The sequence below is a fragment of the Vulpes lagopus genome, chromosome 11 (assembly GCF_018345385.1).
Source record: "Vulpes lagopus strain Blue_001 chromosome 11, ASM1834538v1, whole genome shotgun sequence".
NCBI classification, from domain to species: domain Eukaryota; kingdom Metazoa; phylum Chordata; class Mammalia; order Carnivora; family Canidae; genus Vulpes; species Vulpes lagopus.
The window spans coordinates 71001273-71022395 of NC_054834.1; the positions used below are offsets into that span (position 1 = coordinate 71001273).

Sequence of the window (21123 nt, forward strand, 5' to 3'; positions counted from 1 at the left end):
ATGTGCTCCAAATGCAGTACAATAGAGGGCCGCTGGCCCCACGTCATTGAAAGTTCTGTGCATTGAACCCCCGTTGCCACCTTGCAGTTCCACGGGTGGTACGTGGCCAACGGCAGTTGGGCAAAGCCTAACTGGCTTCCATATGCCATTTCTTCAGGGGCTCAGTGGCAGCCCCCCTGCCAACTCACGGCTTCTATTTCTAGATTAAATATCTGATTCTCTCAGCCAGTCTTCCTAATGGCAATCGCTTGTGCTTACTGCACATCTATTAAGCAGCGGCTCTGTGCTAAGCCACTTTCTATGCATCATTTCATTTACCCTGATAAAACCCAATGAAATACATACTAGTATTGTCCCTATTTGACAAACAACGAATCTGGGGCTCAGCGTGCCCAAGCCAGCCCCCCAGCATCATACAGAGGGTACAAATGGAACCAGGGCTTGGGTGCCAGTTCACGCAGTGGGCGCCAGCTCCTAGCTGGACCCACCCACGGGGCCAGCCCGCCTCCTTCACAACAGTTCCCATTCTCTGTGTTCAAGACTTTTGAAATCCATTCTTCCCCTGGCCCGTTTTGCCAAACACACAACAACACAGTTTCATGTTTGTTTTGTTGAGGGGGCTGTGGGTGGGGTAGTTTTGAGGTCCAAACACTTGCAGGGACCCAATTAGCATCAGCTGGCATTGTCCATAACACAAATCAGAGAAATTCTGGGATCAAAGAAGCTTGGCTCAGCGCCCCCCCCCTCTGGCCCCCATCACTCTCCCTCCTCCCCTTCCTCCTCCTCCTCTTTCTCCCAAACCCAGGTCTCCTTCCACCTTAGAAATGTGCTGGGAATAAGACTAGTCGGGGGTGGGGTGGTGGCACATGCTGACAGGGAGAGGTGGTTTTCACTGTGAGAGGGTGCTTGTGCTTTTATCTTTATTGTCTGCCTTACAAAAATTTGGTATCCTTTTACTCTCTTATTTTAATAATCACAATAAATAATAATGTCACACTGTGAATAGCAACGTATAATAATGTAACAATCGTAAATAATAATGTAGTTATACAATAATAATTACATGATATTCATGACTATAAGAGGTTTGACCATAGAGCATCCCCCTTTGCACCTATACTCTTGACACCTCCACTCTGCCCTTGGGGAACGGGGTAGATGTTGGATGAAGGAGGGGATGCATGGTGATGGGGTGCGTGCCCTCTCACGGTCCTGCAGGCTCCCCACTTCTGCTCCTCAAGTGGCTATTGGCCCCAGTGTTCCCATTTCTGAAGTCAATTTGTAGGAGGAATTTGACAAACAGTGGGATCTGTGAGCTGGTGTAGCAGCGTCCCCAGGGCATGGCTGCTTCGGAGTGCACAGGCTGGTTCTCGAGGGAGCCCAGGCCACCTAGATAATAGGGGACTGCTGCATGATGGCAGGGGACAGGGAGGGAGGACACCGGCAGGACGCTGCCCAGCAGTCTGCGGGCCGGTTTGCATCAGCCTGGCTGGCTTCCCTGGACTCCCCAGTGGTGAGCACTGCGGTGGGCCTGGCTCACCCATCACAGGGGGCCTTCCTGGGGCAGGGTGGAGGTCTACAGCCCTGGAGGGAGACACAGGCCAGCAGCAGAGCCCCAGACCCCCCCCCAAAGGCAGGGATTCTGGTGCTCCCCTGGACTGCAGGCCAAGCAGCCCCCGAAATGGCCTCCTGTCCCAGGACCCCACCCCGAGCCCCACCTGCAGGTGCTCCGCAGGGGCAGCACCTTGTTTCCCTAACACAGATCCTGCCCCACACCCTGTGGTTATGTATAGGCCCTGCCTAGAGAGAGGGAAGTTAAATCACCTTTCATGACATGATCCCATCATTTGCTTCACATGTGTCCAATGGAGGGGGCACTCTCCCCTACGGAGTGAGTAGCTCACCGCACCCCCCCCCCCCCCACCATCGCTCCAGGCTGCCGGCAGAGACTCGGGTAGGAGAAAGTCAAATAATTTACTGTTTGACATTTTCTTTTGACTTTTATATTACCTCTTCCATCTAGAATTAATTTCCTTAGCTCTGACTTAGGGAAGGGCAAAGCCAGCAGGCTTTTTTTTTCAAAGTGGGAAATCTACCAAGTGGCCCCATGCACTTGCCAGGCAATGGCCACGGACAAGATGCATTGCTCTATCGATCCCTTCCTTCTCTAACTTGAGAAAATGTCACTCCCCTTAAAAACATTGTCTTCAGAGCAGTGGATGCCAACACGTCAATTCTCCTTACAAAAATCAACTCTCTCTATGCGCACATACAGAATTGATGTGGGGTTTCTGCTGGAGCGTTGTGGCCCCATATCCGTGTTGTGAACATGCATCTCTCCCACGGGCACCACGCTGCGTGGACCGTGTGCGTATTTAGGAATGTCTTCTCTGGAGGGGAAGGTGGTGAATGCTGGCCTCCTTTCTGTGATTGTTTCTGAGCTATTCCTCCCGAATGTATGTCGGATTTGTCCCTGGCACGCTGTGGCCCTTCATGGCTGTTTCTCCCATTAAATTAATTCAGAGACCTGGTTTGGAGGAGGTCACCAAGAGCATATGAGTGGTCCTGGCAATCCGAGGCTCCTCATGCCCTCCAGTCCTTGGAAAGCGTCATGGGGGGAGCCGTTCCCAAGGGCTCAGCCTTGAGAGAGTGACGTGGGCTTGAGCCACCTCCCTGGTGCAGCCGCTGAGCCCTGTTAAGACCTCTGTGAACTCTAACCTCATACCTGCCATTCCTCTTCTGTGCTATGTCTCTGCCTGTCCCCGACGTTTGGGCCTCCAACACCTGCTGCGACATCCACTGGGCCCTCTACAGATGTGAGGAACCCAAGCTGGTCAAGACAGCCCCCAGGGTTTCCAGCCAGAGGAAGGAGAGCTGGGTAGGGGGCTCAGTAAGGATCGGAGGCCCCTCCCACCAAGCAGGATAGGACTGGAACAGAGAAGGGGCAAGAGCAGAATGGGATGTTTCCCTGAAGGGAGGGGATGGGGGGACACTCCTGAGAGAGGTGAGGACAGGCGAGGGGAAAGTGAGAAGGTGGGGACCCCTGAGGGCCTCAAGAGGAGTTTGGATCTGGCCTGGGGGATGGGGAGCCCATGAGTTCCTGCAGGGTGGCCTGGCCCCACGGACTGTGAGTGAGGCAGCAGGGCCTAGCGGGAATGGATGGAGGGCAGGATTCATGCACCTGCTGGGAATCGGGATAGGTTGGATGCAAGACGGGGGAGGAAGGGTGTGAGGGCTCCTGGAGCTGGGTCCTGGATGTCTACGGGGCCCTGGCATGGAGCCACAAATAGTTACACAGGTTGTGGTGTGAACATAAGTGTGTGATTTCTTTTGGATAAACACCTAGGTTACACACACAAACACACACAAGCATGCATTACAAATAGGTTAACTTCATGAGGAATTGCCAAGCTGCTTCCCAAGGTGGTGGTGTGCTCACACATTGCCACCAGCCACAGATGAGGATCCAGTTGCTCTATGTCCTGGTGGAAACTATTTTCCTTGAAGTCATTCCTTTTTTTTTTTTTTTTTTTTTTAAGATTTCATTTATTTGTTTGATACACAGGGAGAATGCACAAGCAAGGGGAGCAGGAGAGGGAATAGCAGGCTTCCTGCTGAGCAGGGATCCGGATGAGGGGCTCAACCCCAGGACCCAGGGATCATGACCTGAGCCCAAGGCAGATGCTTCACCGACTGAGCCACCCAGGCACCCAGCCTTGAAGTCATTCTAAGAGGCGTGTAGTTTCTCTGATGATTAATGACCTGGAGCCCCTTTTCGTGCACTGCTGGCCACCTGCACCTCTTCTTTGTGGAAGGGGCTGTCCGAACCCCCTGCTATGTCTGTGCTGAGCCACCTGTAAGATCAGTGCTGAGTTTCAAGAACCATTGTTTGGAGTATTCTGGACGCAAGTCCTTTGTCAGACCCGAGATTCGCAAGGATTTTCTCTCGGTCTGCGACGTGACTTTTCATTCTCTTTATAGCATGTCTTTCAAAGAGTGGAAGGTCTAAACTTTGATGAGATTCAGTTTAACCTTTTTTCCTTTTATGGTGCATGCTTTTGCTATGGTCGCTAAGATCTTGGTGCCTGACCCCATACCAACACTGTTTTCTCCTACTTTTCCTCTAAGAGTTCTGTAGCTTTGATCTGTTATATTGATTCATGATCCATGCTGATGTAATTTTTTAAATCAAGTATGAGGTTTATTTGTTTCCCACGTGAATGTTCAGCTACTCTAGTACCATTTGTTGAAAAGATTTACCACCTTTAATATTTTATTTATTTATTTATTTATTTATTTATTTATTTATTTATTGTATTTATTTATGATAGTCACAGAGAGAGAGAGAGAGAGAGGCAGAGACACAGGCAGAGGGAGAAGCAGGCTCCATGCACCAGGAGCCCAATGTGGGATTTGATCCCGGGTCTCCAGGATCGCGCCCTGGGCCAAAGGCAGGCGCTAAACCGCTGCGCCACCCAGGGATCCCACCACCCTTTAATATTTTAAAGTAACTTTTCCTTTTCTGTCATTTATCCATTCTTCAATTAGGCTTTATGATGATTTCTATTACTTTCTAAATAGTTGTCTACCTTGTAAAGATCTTTTTTATATTTAGGATATACATTAACTTGTTAATGCATAGGTTTAAATATGTTCTCTGGTTGTTCACCCTTCATTTCACTTGATTTTGTTTCCCAGGCTGTTGTCTCGTGAGAGGCCTTGCCTCTCATGTGGCCTGGTTTCAACTTTCCCCTTGGAATAGCTGACATGTTTAGAAAGGCTTTCCAGCTATCTCTGCCTTGGGATTCTAAGAATAATCATCTGTGACTTTCTCTGTTGTTTTATTATTTTGCATTTAATGGCTATATCTTTTTTTAAAAAGATTTTATTTATTTATTCATAAGAGACACAAAGAGAGAAGCAGAGACACAGGCAAAGGGAGAAGCAGGCTCCCTGCGGGGAGCCTGGTGTGGGACTCGATCCCAGGACCCTGGGATCATGCATTGAGCCGAAGGCAGACACTCAACCACTGAGCCACCCAGGCATCCCTACATCTTTTTTTTAAAGACAAGATTTTATTCATTTATTTATTTGGGGGTGGGGGTGAGCAGAGGGAGAAAGAATCTCAAGCAGACTCTCCTCGAGCGTGGAGCCTGACATGGGGCTTGATCCCACGACCCTGAGATCAGAACCTGAGCTGAAACCAAGAGTCAGATGCTTCACCAGTCAGGTGCCTCCAATGGCTACATCTTTAATCTGTCATTTATCATTGTCAGGAGGAGTGGGTGAGAGATTTAGCTATGTTTATAAAAAATTGCTGGGCCGCCAATTATTGCTTAGTTCTTCTCCTTTTTACACATTTTAAAAAAAATATTTTTATTTATTTATTCAAGAGAAACACACAGAGAGAGACAGAGAGGCAGAGACACAGGCAGAGGGAGAAGCAGGCTCCATGCAGGAGCCTGATGTGGGACTTGATCCCCGGTCCCCAGGATCACACCCTGGGCTGAAGGCAGGTGCTAAACCGCTGAGCCACCCAAGGATCCCCCTTTACACATTTTTATTTTATTTATTTATTTATTTATTTATTTATTTAATTTTTAAACACATTTTTATTTTTATTTTTTTTAATTAATTTTTATTGGTGTTCAATTTACCAACATACAGAAAAACACCCAGTGCTCATCCCGTCAAGTGTCCGCCTCAGTGCCTGTCACTCATTCCCCTCCACCCCCCGCCCTCCTCCCCATCCACCACCCCTAGTTCGTTTCCCCGAGTTAGGAGTCTTTATGTTCTGTCTCCCTTCCTGATATTTCCCAACATTTCTTTTCCCTTCCTTTATATTCCCTTTCACTATTATTTATATTCCCCAAATGAATGAGAACATACACTGTTTGTCCTTCTCCGATTGACTTATTTCACTCAGCATAATACCCTCCAGTTCCATCCACGTTGAAGCAAATGGTTAACACATTTTTAAAAGCACATTTATGACAGACTGAATTCTGTCCTGGGCTCCCCCCAAGCCATACCTCCTACCCCCCTTCCCTCCCTCCCTTTCTCCTCTGAAAGTAAGCTGGGCACACGCTGGGCATGTGCTGGGTGCGTGCTGTGTGTCTACCGTGTGCCAGGTTGTGCGTGGGAGCCACAGGTCCAGATGAACGAGGAGACCCCAGACCCTCCAGAAGCACACAATGCTGATGCCCATACTGTACTCTGGCTTCCACGTGAGCAGGCTGTCAACGAGGCCTGGTGGCAATGAAATCTGGAGGGAAGGGGAGAACATTGGAGTCAGAGCCAGACAGGAGGACATGGTGAGGCTGCTTTCATTTCTGTGTCAGCCAACGGCGCCATCAGTGAACTCCTTATAATTACTGTAGCTTTTCAGTATATTTAATTTTGGGCCTCCTTTACTTGTTTTCTTCCTGGAGGTTTTTCTTGCTATTCCGAAGTCAACTTTTACCACAGACTAGCAGATTTTTAGAAAAGGCGTAAATCATAAGTGCACAGCCCAAGGAACTTTCCTAGCGCAAACCCACCCGTGTGAGCAGCTCCCAGATGAAGGGACAGCATGTTTCCAGCACCCAGAAGTCCCCCGCATCTCCCTCCGAGTGCCAGCATCCAACACCATAGATCATTCCTGCCTGCTTTCCAAACTTATATAGATGGAATTACACCCCTTTCATGGAACATGCCAATTACGAGATTAGTTCATGCTTTTGCAGGCGGCAAGGGTTCATTCACTGTTGCTGTGGATGGGCTTTCCTTGCACGAATGTGGCACCACTGTTCCTTCCCCTCTCTGCTGACTGCTGTGAGCCTTCTTGCACACATCTTCTGGTGCACAGACACACTCATTGCTCCCGGGTGTGCACCTCTGAGTAGAGCAGCGGGTCCTAGCACACACTTCAGAAACACTTCCTAAGGTGGCTGTTTCCATGTACCACCACCAGCAGCACCTGCTGGACAAGGACCTGAGACCTTCCAGTGCCGGGGACAGCCTGCTTTCCTCAGGTTAGCCAATGGGAAGTGATCTCACAGTGGCTTTTTTTTTCTCTCTGTCGACAAATACAATCGGGCACCTTTTCATGTGCTTGCCCGCCAGTTTGATGGCCTCTTGGGTGAGGCCTACGCAAATCTTTTGCCCATTCTTTTATTGGATTGCCTTCTTAATTTAGTCTTTTCTATGTTCTAGATATAAGTGGCTTTACTTTTTTTGTTTTTGCATGTTTTTTCTTTCAGATAAACTGCATGCCAGCATGGGGCTTGAATTTAATGCTGTTTAGGGGGAGAATTGCAGTTCTTCAGTATCAACAGTCCCTGTCTAAGAGCAGCAGAGGCAATGATCCTCCAGAAAGTAAGATGTGCTGACAGCCTGCAAGGCATGCTTCTGAGTAGATTATATACATTCACTGCCTTCACCTTTTTAGCAACTCTTTGCGGCTTCTCTCCCTACTTTATAGGAATGGAAATTACAGGTATGGAAATTACAGGAATGGAAACTGGGAAAGAGATAGAACAGGACACTTGCCTAAATTCAGCGAGTTAGAATATCACAGTGCCTCCCCAAATGATACTTTTGCCTTCTTTTTAAAATACGTAACCTTTCTTATTGAATTTTCTTATTCAGTTGCATTGGCGGGCACTCCTAGAGAACTATTCAGTATTGGTGATGTTAGCCAGCTCTCCTATCTTATTCCTGGATTGAATAAGAAGGATTTAGTGTTTCACATGGAACATGATGCTGGCTTGGGCTTGGGTTTCATATTTAAAACTGAGCAATTTTAAAATATTCTCAAGTCACTTTTTTTTTAAACTAGGATGTTTTTGGGGTCAGATGTATCTCCTGATAGATTTGCTAATGTGGAAGCATTCTAGTGTTGTTGGGATAACCCTCACTCTATCACGCATGTTGTTTTCTCAAAGCTCTGCTGTTTCTGTCTGTTGGTGATCTTAAAGGTTTACTTCTTTTTTTGCTTGCCAAGCAAACCCCAAGAGTCTCTGAGCCAGTTTTAATGGGATCTTCTGATAGGTTTTGTTGTGCACTAAGTTGCTAGTGTAGCTTTGCATCAGCACTCTCCCTCCTTAGCATGACTTCACTCTGGCCTCACTTCCCCTCAGCTCCAGGGCAATCCCAGGGGTCCCTGATGGGGCAAGGCTTCATCTTCATCACTGTCACACAGAATCACATGTTATTTTGGGATTCCCCAGAAAGCTGTGCCTGAAACAAGGACTTGGGTACAGGCTGCCTGCAATATTTCAGAGGTGACCCTGGAGGCAGGAGCGAGGGGGGAGGGAAGGGGAGTCCCAGAGGGGGAAGCTTCCAAATAAAAGTGTTTTGTCAAGGTCTCTGCTGTAAGCAAGGGAGGTGTCCGTGGACTGGGGGCCAGCTGGTGGCACTGAGCTTCGCCCCTCCCAGCCTCCCACGCTGCTTCCACCAGAACTGAGAACTGCCCTGGGATCTGACTCCTTCCCTCCTCAGGCTGACCTAGTCAGGGCAGGAGGCCTGAAGAAGTCTCTGAACAGGAAGCTTGGAAGCTGGCCTTAAGGGCAGAGCCTGGGCCCTTGCCTCCTGCCCCCTGCCGCCTGCCCCTCCAGCCCAGCAAGGAAAGCTCCTGACCAGCCCCTCTTGTGGTCTCAGATCCCAGGAGGGGCAAACTGGTCTCACCTTCTGCTCTTGCAGTGTTAGCAGCCTTGTCTCTTAGGGCCAGATGTCTGTTTCAGGAAGCTTTTGAAACAAATCCATGGAAAATAAACTCATGGAAATTAATGGGGAGTAGTAAAACTCCTTGTTGAGATACAGAAGGGCAATGAGGGAGGCGTCTGCCGAGGAGTTGAGGGATTTGGAAGATCTGGGAGTATTTATAGTATCAAGTTTGTGCCTGAGCTTGAATTTGCCATAAAATTATGGAGAAATGAGTGAATTGTCCAATATTTGAGGTGCGGGGTAATGTGAGGGAAGTAGGACTCTTTCTGTAGTGGAAAACATATAGAAAAAAATTGCAAAAACATGGGGATCTGGCAGGGATGGGGGAATGAGGCAAACTTGTTGGCTGGAGTGTCTACCTTTATCTGCCTTCACCTGACTTCACCTGTGCACACCTGCCTTGACCTGTGCACACCTGCCTTTACCTGCCTTGACCTGCGCACACCTGCCTTGACCTGGCTCTGACCCCATGTCCTGTCCCTCCTTGTACCTCAGCTTCCCACCGGGTAGCTGGAGGGTTGGGTTGCGTTACTCCCACTTCGGCAGCCCAAGCATGCTGCTCTGGAGACAGGCCTGCTGCAGAAAGCAATGAGCCTCTGGGTTAATCTAAGCCACAAAATATTTATAATGTTTCTCCCAGGACAGAGAAGTTGGTTATGTTTTACCTCTCTTAACAGTGCAGTGTCCCAGTTTTGAGTACTCTGTAAAATAGCTACTTTTTCCGGGAAGTCCTGGGGTGCTCTGTGCTCAGTGGGCAGCCCCTAAATGCTGTGACTGGTGGCTGATTGCTTCAGGTTCTATGGAAAGAAGAGTTCATCAAAGCAAAAACCGTATACCTTCCGGCAAGCTCTTTTCAACATCATCGTACATGTTTGTGGGGTGGGGACCCACGAAAAGGCCGCTTACAGAAATGAAAATAGAGAGGTCTGAAATTCGGAAGCAAAAAAGATTATTTCCCTGTTCCTACACCAAAACGAAAACAAGGTGCCTTATGACACGTACCACCCTGGGCCCATTGCACATGAGACGGCTGAAAAGCTTCGAGCAGTATGAAGCGTCAAACCACAGCAGGGATGGGCTGTCAGGGGTGAAGGTGCACCCCGAAAACCAAAGTCACTCGTGGTGAGCAAGAAGGGGTTTGAAAAGGCGCTGTTGCAGGGTCCTTGGTTGGCAGCCTTTCACAAGGGGCTCTTCACTTGAGGGCAACAAACAGATGGGGGACTGGAGGAGTGGCCAAGGGGTGGCCAAGGGGTGTCCCCTGGGGTAGACAGGCTGGTGGGGGCCTAGGTCCCTGGGGAAGTGTTTCTTGAAGATAGCAGAGTGACTTTGACACTGGGGTCCTCTGTGGGGACAACAGAAATGTGTCCACAGCTGCACTGTGGCCAGCAGCTTCCTCTGCTGTGTTCCAGGTAGTCCCAGAAACCTGGGGAGGAGTGTGTGTGTGGGGGCGGTAGGAATCTGGTTGGAGGCAGTGACATGTTGGGGACTCCTCTTTGAGTTGGAATTGTAGGCAAACACATGGCTTTGTTTAGATGAGAGGTTTTGTTTGGGGTCACAGGGTCTGATGTAAGTTATGGGAAGATAAAGCGACCCCAAGCCCACCAGAAGCCACATAATGTTGGATCTGCCACTGACCAACCCAAAGAACATCGGAACATTCTGCTGACCTATCCTCTCCCTGTGCTGCAGGATCACCTGCTTCCATGTCAAAGAAATTATGCCTGTTGGATCCTGCCAGGCCTCATGCTTTCTGCTTGAGGATTATTATTATTTGATTGATTGCCTCCTTTATTCACTCAACAAACATTTTATTAAGTCTCATGCTTAAGGAAGCAGAGGACAGAAAAGAGGTTTGCATTTGGCAGTTGCCCTCGAGGAGTTACAGTATTTGCTCCACATGTGTCCTGAAATATTTAGGCCCCAAATACAACCTTTTTTTTATTTTTTTTAACCCAAGTGCTTTTAAAGACTTCTTTGAAATGTGGGACAATTATGCAAGCAGAGGACAAAAAAAAAAGTATCTAGAGCAAATATTTAACTTTGCCTTTGGTGTGTTGGAGTCACTGGCCCATGCAAATCTCTCAGGCATGTTCTATAAGATTGAGTTTTAAAAGTATGTATATTGCAATACATTAGAAATACATAAAAATAGAAATGTATTTATAGTCTGTATACTTTTCCTGGGGAGACACAAGGGTGGGTTTTGAAACATGGAAGGCTTCCTGTCCTGGAAGCATGTTCCACATCACAGCCTGGAGGGTTTGTGACCCCAAGGACTCCCCATCTGCCGCCCCACCCCCACCCCCACCCCCAACTCACATTGCAAATCTTGGGCAGGAACTGCTTTCCCTTCCAGAACATTGGAAAACTCAGGACATAGAAACCTCCGTGGCTGGTGTAATTAGCAGTGAATTATTAGGGGCTTGAGAAATTATTAGACAATTGCTCATGCATCAGGTTGGGAGGAGTAAATCCACCACCGAGTCGCAGCTGGGAGCTGGGGGCCAGGGCTCCGAGGACCCTCCCCGGGTTTTGGTAAACCTGGCCATTCCCCAGCCCTGGATAATAACAGGATTCCTGGGCGTCCCCGGAGGCTGCCCTTTGCCTCTCCTCCGAGCGGTTGGCTTTTACTCCCCTGCCCTCCCCCTGAACGGTTCCGTGGCGAGAGGACAGCGGCCCCCGGAGGGCAGGCGCCCGGGTGGAGGGTGCCGGGAGGCAGAGGGCGGCGTGTCACCCGGGCACAAAGTTTTCCGGGCTCTGCAAACGCGCCGCTGTGCCGAGGGCCTCTGCGCTTCCGAATCCTGTTAGCAAAGCGCTCGGGGCGGGAGCCGGCTGCGTTCCGGGTAACCGCGCACAGCCAACCCGGCCTTACAGAGCTAAAGGACCTGGCGGTGTCGGGGCTCGCTGGGGGAAGGGGGCGGCGAGCGGCGCAGCCCGGGGCGGGGCGGGGCGGGCGGAGGCGGCCCCGGGGTTGCCACAACAGACCCCGCGCGCCGCGCCCGAGCGGCCGGGGCAGGTGCCGGGGGCGGGGGCCGCGGCGCGGGAGGGCGCGGGGGGGCGCGGGGGGGCGCGGGAGGGGGCGGGGGCCGCGCAGGCGGGTCCCGGCGGCGCGCGCCCTTCGGCGCCGAGAGGACCCCTCCCCCACCGTCTCCGGCCCGGGCCGCCCGCGCGGGGCCGAGGGGAGGGACCGCTGAGCACCCCGCCGCGAGCCCCCGGCCCGGGCTGCAGCGCGGGGCGGGGCCGCGGCGCCCCCCACCCCCCACCCCGCCCCCCGACACCTGCGCGCGGCGGCTCCGGCGACTCGGGCGCTCCGGCCGGGCTGGGCGCGGCGCCGCTCGGGTCCCCGCGGCGGAGCCAGGTGCGCGCGGACTCGCCCCCTCCCCGGGGCTCTCCTTGGCCTGACTCCCGGGCGGCCGCCGAGCGAGGTAAGCGGCGGCGGGGGCGCAGGGCGCTGCGGGCGCGGGGCGCGGTGGCCGGGACCGCGGGAGGTGGCCCCGGGCGCCCGGTCCTGCCCGCCAGCTGTGCGCTGGGTGCGTCGGGCTGCCCCGAGCACCAAGTACCGGGTAGGCGCAGACCTGGGCCCGCGGGAGCGGCGGTGGGGGTGGGGTGGGGGTGGGGAGGAGGGTTCCGCGCGTGCGGGGGGGCGCTTCTCAGTGAAGACACCTCCGCCCGGCTTCCTTCGGGGTAGGGGCCGGCGTAAGGCGCTCTGGCAGAGGCGTGGGCGCGGCGCGCGGGAGCCCTCGCCTGCTCACCCCTGCCGCGTCCCGCGCCTCCCGCCGGGGCAGCTCGGACCTACCTCCGGGGTCTGCCCGGGGTCTGGCTGCCCTCGGTCGCCACCCGCCGGCCTGGGGACTGGGGTCCGTAGGCTTGGCCGAGGAGCGGGCTCGGGGCCGCCAGGGGGCGCGCGGGGGGCGGGGACCCAAGCCGCGGGCGCAGGGTCCCCAGGGACCCCGCAGCGGTCACCCAGCCCGGAGCCGGCGCGCAGAGCCCCCATGCAGGTGCGCGCGTCTGGAGCAGCGGGCTCCGGGAGGCTGCGGCCGGCGCAGGCCCGGGGCGCCGCGGGTCGGTCCCCCCAGTCCCGGGGTCGCGCAGCGCCGGCGCCTGGTGCCGGGCCTCTGCCCGCTGCGCGCCCCAGCCGGGATTGGGGGGGAGGACCCGGCCGGTGCAGGTGAGGGGCCCCCGGCGGCCCGCCGCCGCCGCCCGTGAATTATGCAGGAGGCTGGCACCGGCGCGCTCGAGTTGATCAAGTTTCCCTGGCAACTTTCGCCCGGGCATCCCTCCTCCCGGCGGCCGGGCAGCTCCGCCCGCGCAGCCCGCGGCCCAGGCGCCTCCGCAGGGCTGCCGGGGCGCGGGGCGCGCCTGGAGACACCGACCGCTCCCTCGCCACCGGAGCTGGGGCCGCCGGATTGCGCAAGCAGGTGCGACCCCCGTGGAGGGCCTCGGCCGGGACCGGAGGGCGCGGGGGCCGGCGTGGCCCTCGCCGCCCGGGTTCGGAGGGTGCGCTCCGCAGCAGGTAGACCTCGCCGCCTGGGTTCGGAGGGCGCGGGGGCCGGGTGGACCTCAGCACCCGGGTCGGAAGGCGCGGCCCCCCTGGACCTCCTCGCGCGGGTCTCGGGGCTCCGCGGGGTGTGAGCGCGGGCTCGCAGGCGAGGTTTGGGTTTCTCTGGGGCTGGGGGCGCCCCAACGGGGCGAGATCGGTGCTCTTGGCCATGGAGTTCGTGGAGGAGCTTTTAAAGCGACCCTGGGCGGCTGGAAGGAAGGCGCTTGGGCCGCTTAGGTCGCGGTACTTGGGGGCCTGGCCGCCGGCAGTTGTGGGCACAGCCCCGGGAGTCTCAGAGGCCTCCAGAAACGAAGTGGCTTCCATCTGGAAATTGGAGGTAGTAAATTGGATGGTTTCGTGACCTCTTTTTGTGCAGAACTCAAGTTCCAATTAATGAGGTCAGTCCTCTAATTAAATTAAGCTCCAAGAATCAGAGAGGTAATTTCGGAGGCCCTCCGTTGGGGCGGCGCTTTGATCTCTACCTGGGACTCGGCCCTCGACCCTGCTGCCCGGCCCGGGAGTGTGTGTGGCCCCTGGAGTCAGCCCCATGCCTGCGCCCTGATGCTACCCGAGAGTCAGTGACGACCTGCGGGCGTTGGGGGTTCCGGAGTGTCCAGAACAACCCTTGGGGAGAGTGCGAACCTCGCCTCAGTTTTCACACCACTCCTGGAGATTTGCTCCTACTGGGGGGTTCCACGGTCATCCTAGGGGGAAAGGAGCTGTTGGGAAGCGGTAGGTGGAGTTTTCCCTGGGAAGCCCTGGTATCCTTAAGGAGGCCAGAGGGAGACCCCTGTCTCGATAGGAGTTAGGCTGCCTTCACAGTGGCTGGATGTAAGTCGGCCGGGCAGCAGCACTCTCAAGGAAGTGGGGGCCATCCTAGGGGCTTTGGGATTTCTGGTTTTCCAGAAAGGAGGAATTGAGTGGAAAGCTGGGGTCTCCTTTGGGTCGGTATTGAAGGAGCAACTGCTCAAGTAGCAACAGGAGTGCTTCATGAATAAGGTCATTTTGCCTATCAAGGCAGCTCCCAGCAGGCATTGTTGACAGCGCTTGGCTGCTTTGAACAAATCCAGTCACTTAGGGGACTGCGGTAGGGGATCTTCTAAAGACTGTCCCCACAAGTGTAATTTGCTTGAGAAAGCCCTATTCGTATTCAGGAGCGTTTCCAAGGGGGCTTTCCTTCGTTTCTCGGGGCCAGTTTTTGGGCCTGTGAGCAGGGCCCCCCTCTGCTGGTGACTTGGGCAGGGGGGCCCCTGCAGGGTCCGGTCTAGAGGGAGCCCTGGCCTTCGGGGGTCAAGGGTCAGCTGTGAGGAATGCCTCCAGGAAGAGATAAAACAGTTCTCAGATAGTATCACATTTTATTCCATCAGTGGTGGGGAGCGAGGTGGAAGAAAAAGCTTGAAACTAAGAAAAACACGCCAGGAGTTGACCAATGTAGAGGAAAACACTAGTAGAGACGGATTTTTATAGGAAAGTAATTCTTTCTTCTACTGGCATTATTTGCAACTATGTCAGAGTCCTAATGTGTAGAGTTCTGGCGTCCTTGTCACCTTGGGGTAGTAATGGGGGTTTTCCAAAATGGGACTCCATTTTGGGAGTTTAGTTGCCAGGAAGGTCAAGATCTGCCCCTCCCCCCCAAGGGAATCCTGGCAGTGAAGCTCCCATCCACGTCCTAGCCCCGAGACCCCTGAATGCCCACCTCTCAAGAGCTCCCCCTCCTGCAGTGTAAACGGCGGACAACCACTCCCTGGGAGGCAGGGGTGTGGCCAGAAGAGCCCCGGGGGACCGTCTAGTTCCAGCCTCCCCTGGAGTCTCCCTTTGTCCCAAGCCGCAGGGAGGGGACATTTGGGATCCTCTTCCTCAAAGTGATCTCTGTGAACTACCTGGATTCTCTCTGCTTTGACCTAGGGAAGTTTTCGAAGAGGTGGGGAGGTAATCGCCTTGAACAAAAGCCAGTTTTTAAAAAAAATCTTTGGAGGCCCCAGCACCACCACTATCTATCTATCTATCTATCTATCTATCTATCTATCTATCTATCTATCACACCCCACCCCTCACCCCCCACTCCTCCCACTTGTTGAAAGCCTGCAAACTGATTGGGTGAAAGGCTTATAGCCTAGCGTCCCAAGCAGTGAGACCCTGGTGACCTGGCTCTTGCACCTGACCCTCCCACCCAGCGAGGGGCCTGCCTTCTCCAATGGTCTGAGGTGATCTAGGGTATATCAGATTTTCTCTGCGTGTTGCATCTGAGGGCCTGCCACCACTGAGCACCAGGCTGGGAGCTGGCCCCAGGGGCTGGCCCACCCTCACCCTGGGAGCTTCCGGGCTAGTGGGGGGAAGAGCAGGGGTGGGCCAGTTCCTGCATAGTGGCACATGGGTTGTGATAGAGTTGACCTTCGGGTGCTGTAGGGCAGATAGAGGGTCCTCAGCCCACTGTGGAGTAGGTGGGGAGCGGTGGATATAGAACCACCTGGAGGAGGTCTGGGATGTCTCATCATTTCTTTGCCTGCACTGCACTGGGACCTTGGCCGAAATGGTCTGTCTCCTTCTTGTCCCAAGATCAGGGAACCCCTGACAATGCCAGCAGCCACCACAGAGGATGGCCAGTATTCCCACTCGCTCAGTATTTCCCTCCTGGCAGGGCTTGCGTTGACACTCTTGTTCTGGATGACCTCATTCGGGCCTCAGAGAACTCCAGAGAGAGAGAGAGAGAGAGAGAGAGAGAGAGAGAGAGAAAGAGAAAGAAAGAGAGAGATTGATTCTTCTCATTTCACAGATTTGGAGCCTGAAGCTCAGAGGAGGGAAACCACTAGCCTGAGGTCACACAGCTAGGGAGTGGGGCAGCTGGGACTGCAAGCAGCCTGGGAGAGCTAGCCCAGCCCTCAGGCCCCTGCACCACACAACCACGCACAACCACACACAGGGCGAGGGAGCCGGTGACCCAGCAGGAAGATTTGTCTGGTTAGACCATTATTCTTGTAACTGCTTGTGAAAAGAGCTATAGCTGGAGAATGAAAACAAGAGTTTCTGATCAGACTTCTTGATGCCATAGGCCCTTTTTATTTTCTTTGGAAGCAGATTCCAGGAATGTTTAGAAGTGGCTAGGGAATGTGTCTCTGGGGGGATACTGAGGCAGGCTTTGGGGGATAAGTTTGTACCTGGCATGAGCCTTCCTAGCCCTCAAGGGGTTTCTAGTCTTCACAGGGTAGCGGGGAGGCCAGCTCAGTCCTGGGGCCAATCCCAGAGCCTGCCTGAAGCTCAGGGTCGGGACCCTGGTGTGCAGCTGAGGCCCGTGTCTCTTTCTGGGAGATTAAGCCCATAAAAGCCTGTGGGGCTGCTAGGAGTTTGCTGGCAGCTGCAGTGGAGAGCAGGGCTACTGGTGATTGGCTGCCAGATGTCGGTGCAGGGAGGGGGTGGGGCCTGCGCCCAGTGACTGGTCGGACAGTGTTGGGAAATTGTCCTTGTGGGGTTTGCCAAGGACTGACTCTCAGGGTGGTTTGGTGAGGGGTGTGCGCCTTGAATTAGGCCACGAGCTCCTGATGTTAAAGCTGCAGATCTCAAATGCTGGACCTCAGGGGTGGGGGGCTCCTGGCCGCCCCCCCGAAATTTCAGTTGGGGCCAGAGTGGCAGGACTGGAGCTCCCAGAGGGTCTTCACCCTCAGGAGTCCTGGGAGCACCCTTTGAGTGATGCTCAAGGTTTCGGCCGGCAGGTCGATGGTTGGCAGGTCCTGAGCTGGTAGCTGAGGACACTCACCAGGAGGCATCCATTAGGTGGATAATCATTGCAGACCTGCAGAGGGGGCACCTGGCTGGGCAAGTTTCTTCAAAGAAATGCTTTTGTCTCTCAGCTCCCTAAAAGCATTGCGTTTAAAAACCGTGTGACCTATTACATGTTTCCTGCACCATTTTGTGTGAAACCTTGAAATATGCCCCAAAACTGACCACATCTCGCCCTGGACGCCTTCCTGCCCACCTACCTCCAATTCTGGCCACACCCGTCGAATGAGCCTTCCCATGCATTTTTAAGTCAACATCTAAAATTATTCATCCTAGGCCTCAATATTTGCAGAGAATGGAGAACCTCGTCCAGGAGATAAATATTGGCATTTTAAAAGTGACTGTTGGCCAACTTGAACTGTGCTCCCTGCTGTATAAAGCACCAGTGACATGGCACCTCCTTTCCTTGGCAAACAGGTGGAGCAGCTGTGGGGCCTGTTCATCCTTCCTTTGCTTTCTTGAGGGTCTACTACCCCTCCCCCCGCAGAGCCTTATCCTAACTGAATAGACTTTCATGCTGGCAGGTCTCTTATTCATCGATCTAGCATATTTCTCTGCAAAGAAAACGCACATAAATTGACTTTAAAATTTTTTTCCTATGACCTCAAGTTGCTAAGTATCTAGAAAAAAAATCAGTGCGGATCCAGAGCACACAGTAAGCTCTAACACTCTAAGTGTTCTGCTGGAAACGTGCCTCTTGGCGGCGGGTGGGTGTTTTTGGTGTTTTAATTAAAGACTTGGTTCAACCACCTTCCTGTGTTTGGTATCAGGAGCCCTTGGGGAACCAAGGGTGCCCGGGGTGTGATCCTGGCATCCCAGGATCAAGTCCCACATCAGGCTCCCTGCATAGAGCCTACTTCTCCCTCTGCCTGTGTCTCTGCCTCTTTCTCTCTGTGTGTCTCTCATGAATAATAATCTTAAAAAAAAAAAAAAGAACCAAAGCCCGAACCACAAATAATCAGCCATCCTGCGGGACAGTGCCTCCCACCTCCATCCCAGCTGTGGGGGGATGAGCAGGAGACAGCTGCTCAAGATATGTTCGGACACGATGACAAGTTCACAAGGGACTGAGGCCTTTCATATGGAAAAGGTAGGAGGGGCTGCTGGGGTGTGGATCCCCAGGCCTTTCTGCACCTAGCAGCTTCAGAAGGGTTTGATTCCTTTCCGAGGCCCCTGGGCTGGGGGGAGAGAAATGGGCCAGATCCTGCCCCACACTAAGGGTTCCTGCAGAGGAGTCCCACCCTGGGGACGGTGTGGATACCGAGGTGACCACCTGAATGCTCCCCAGGAGCCAGGTCCTACTCCAGAGTCTCCCTTTGTTGCTGGGCTGAGAGATCTCGAAACAGTGCCTAGATTCCTGGGTGGGGTGGGGAGAGGCAGGGAGCCTGGACCAAGGAGCTGGCCAGGTGCTTTCTGGGGCGCTCCCGGAAGGGCAGGAGGTGCCTGCCGGGTGGGTCCGGAGGGCCTGGGCCCAGGGAGATGGTCACACATCCTGAGCAAAGCTGAGGGTCAGCCTGGGACAGTGAGGAACAGGCGTGCCCTGTGGGGGTAGAGGGGGCATGTCTGCTGTCTCAGTTGTACCTCTAAGAACACAGAGCACAGCTGCCACCACTGAGGGATTTTCCTGCCACCCCCTCACCCCCTAATCTGTCTCCTTCCTGATTTCCATGGTGTTCTGTGCTGCCACCATCTCATACAGGGGGCCTGGCCAACTGTAGGCATTTGACTCTACTTCGAGTGGGGCCCCAGGCAGACCAGTCCCCAGGGAAGGGCCCAGGTCTCAGGGTCCTGAGGGGCACCAGATGTGGAGTCAGCCTGGGGGGATTGTTTGTTGAAAAGAACATATTGACTGGAAGGCATCCCTGGTGCAGAAGCTACAGCCAGCCCCTGGTGGCTCCAGACTTTCCCTCCTCCTTGCACGTTCAGCTCCACGAAGCCACAAGCAGCCGGGCCTGTCTTTCTTGGCCTCACTTTGAGGTTTTCAGACTTGGGCCAACGGGCTGCTCTCAGGCCTGATCTTGGGGATGTCGGTCAGGCTCCCAGGGAGTGACCAGCAGGGGTTTCTGTGTGGAGTCTGGCAAGATTCCTGCTGGACGGATGCTCTTCTATTCTGTTCGATTTGCCTGTTTCTTTGGTTGCGGGGCATGGCCACCCACTCGGACTATGTTACATTGTGGGGACATTGGGGTCAGCCCTGGACCCTCTGTCTCTTTGTCGGTGGACCATCTCAGTGATTAGATCATGAAAATATTGGTGGTAGTGAGTGTGGGGCACTTGGTCCCTAAGTGCTGTCTAGATGAAGATGTCATCCTCACTGCAGCCCTGAGAAATGGGCACTCAGAATGTCACCCCTTCACTCCAGGGGAGGTACCCAAGGCAGAGGGCATTGAGCTAACTGCTGAAGGTCACATGGCTGAGCCAGAACGCTGCATGGGGCAGAATTGCTCCTGTCCATGCCCTCCCCACCATGGGGAGTGCACAAATGGACCAGGGCACAGGGGTTCTCAAATTTTTGGTCTAAGGATGCCTTTACCCTCCTTACGGACCCCAGAGAGCTTTTCGTTCATGTGCATTGTATCCTGATATTTATCCTATTTAGACACTTAAAGAGAAAAGTAAAGATATTTAAATAGTAATGTCTTTAAAAATGACGATAATAAATCCATGCATGTTACAATCAATAACATTTCCCTGAAAAACGGCTATCTTCCAAAACAAGAAACTCTTTGGGAAGAAGCATGGCGTGACTTACATGTTTGCAAAGTCCCTTTAGTGTCTGGTTTAGCAGACGGCGACTGGATTCTCGTGTCTGCCTCTGCACTGAGCTGTTGCCACATCCCGTGTGTGCAGCTTCTGGAAAACCCCACAACACACTTGATGGGGGCGGGGTGTGAGTTAAAAAACAACTTATGCCTTAATATTTCCATGAGAATGATTTGACTTCACAGAGGCCTGAAAGGGCTTTGGGGAACTCCCAGAGCTCCCTGGATCACACACTGAGGACTCCTGGGGGAGGCCTGGGGCCAGCCACTTGGACAGGGTGTGGGTTTGAAGATTGGCTTTGCCTTGTAGTTGGGTGGACGTTGCTAGCAACACCTGTCTCTTTTCTTATCATTTAGGATGCACCTGTGAAGTTTAGTTGGGGGCTGCAGGGGACCATTGGGGGAGGGCCTCACCCTGAGGGACAGGCCTGCTGATGCAGAGTTTATGGTGGTGGGATTCAGGCTCAGGGGAGGCAGGCAGCTGGCTCTGTCCACTGCTGGGGTCTGATAGGGGCAGGGCCTTTTACTCTTAAACATGTAACTTGCAGAAGGTCACCAAAGGCTCAGCTGTAGGGGGTTGACAGCTGGGGACCCCCCAAAGGCAGTTCCTTTGCCGACACTGGCCAGGCCAGAGGCTGTCTTCAGATCCCCGGGAGATGTCCACATGTGCCAGGAACCAATGGAAAGAGCTGCCCGCAGGAGGCAGCGTTTACCTAATGCAGGAGAGAACTTGTGGTGGCTTCTGAAAGCAGTGATGGAGTGGGTGTCCTTGGGTGGGCAGAGGGGGCCACAGACAGCCCCCCCGACGTGACTCCCAGGCCGCAGATGGGGAGCAGAGCCTGCCAGGCGTCCAGCCATCTGCCATCCCAGCCTCCCATCCAAGAAGGCAAACTGGGGACCGTGCCCTGTGGTTAAGTGTGGTTTAAGTTCGGGTGTTGGATTTTGGTTTGTTCCCATTTAAACCCTACGATGCTTTGTTGTTGGACGGTCCTTGGCCAGGATGGCAGGCGCCTCATACCTTCTTTGCAAACTTCAGTAGCTCCTTTACACTGTAAGTAACAGGTAGACCTTTTCAGCTGAACTTGTCATGGTGTCCGAACGTATCTTGAGCAGCTGTCTCCTGCTCATCCCCCCACAGCTGGGATGGAGGTGGGAGGCACTGTCCCGCAGGATGGCTGATTATTTGTGGTTCGGGCTTTGGTTCTTTTTTTTTTTTTTTTTTTTTAAGATTATTATTCATGAGAGACACACAGAGAGAAAGAGGCAGAGACACAGGCAGAGGAAGAAGTAGGCTCTATGCAGGGAGCCTGATGTGGGACTTGATCCTGGGATGCCAGGATC

At 53.6% G+C, this 21123-nt stretch overlaps 2 protein-coding genes across 7 annotated transcripts in view; one reads left to right on the forward strand and one right to left on the reverse strand.

Annotated features, from left to right (window-relative positions):
* Positions 1-6066: 6066 nt before the first annotated feature.
* Positions 6067-21123, reverse strand: part of LOC121471653 (translation initiation factor IF-2-like) — a 29100-nt gene continuing 14043 nt past the window's right edge. The window contains exons 2-4 of the mRNA XM_041722436.1: positions 13397-13570; positions 12503-13233; positions 6067-6265 (exon numbers count right to left, since the gene is read on the reverse strand). Coding sequence (XP_041578370.1) covers positions 6118-6265; positions 12503-13233; positions 13397-13570 — 1053 coding nt within the window. The 3' untranslated portion in view covers positions 6067-6117. The remainder of the gene's footprint in view (positions 6266-12502; positions 13234-13396; positions 13571-21123) is intronic.
* The window catches only part of SHANK2 (SH3 and multiple ankyrin repeat domains 2), a 509567-nt gene continuing 500095 nt past the window's right edge, over positions 11652-21123 (forward strand). For 3 of the 6 annotated variants that reach the window (XM_041774022.1, XM_041774021.1, XM_041774024.1), the window contains exon 1: positions 11652-12131. The gene's annotated coding sequence lies outside the window, so the exon portion shown is untranslated. The remainder of the gene's footprint in view (positions 12132-21123) is intronic. The other 3 variants (XM_041774023.1, XM_041774025.1, XM_041774026.1) reach the window with 2 other exon arrangements.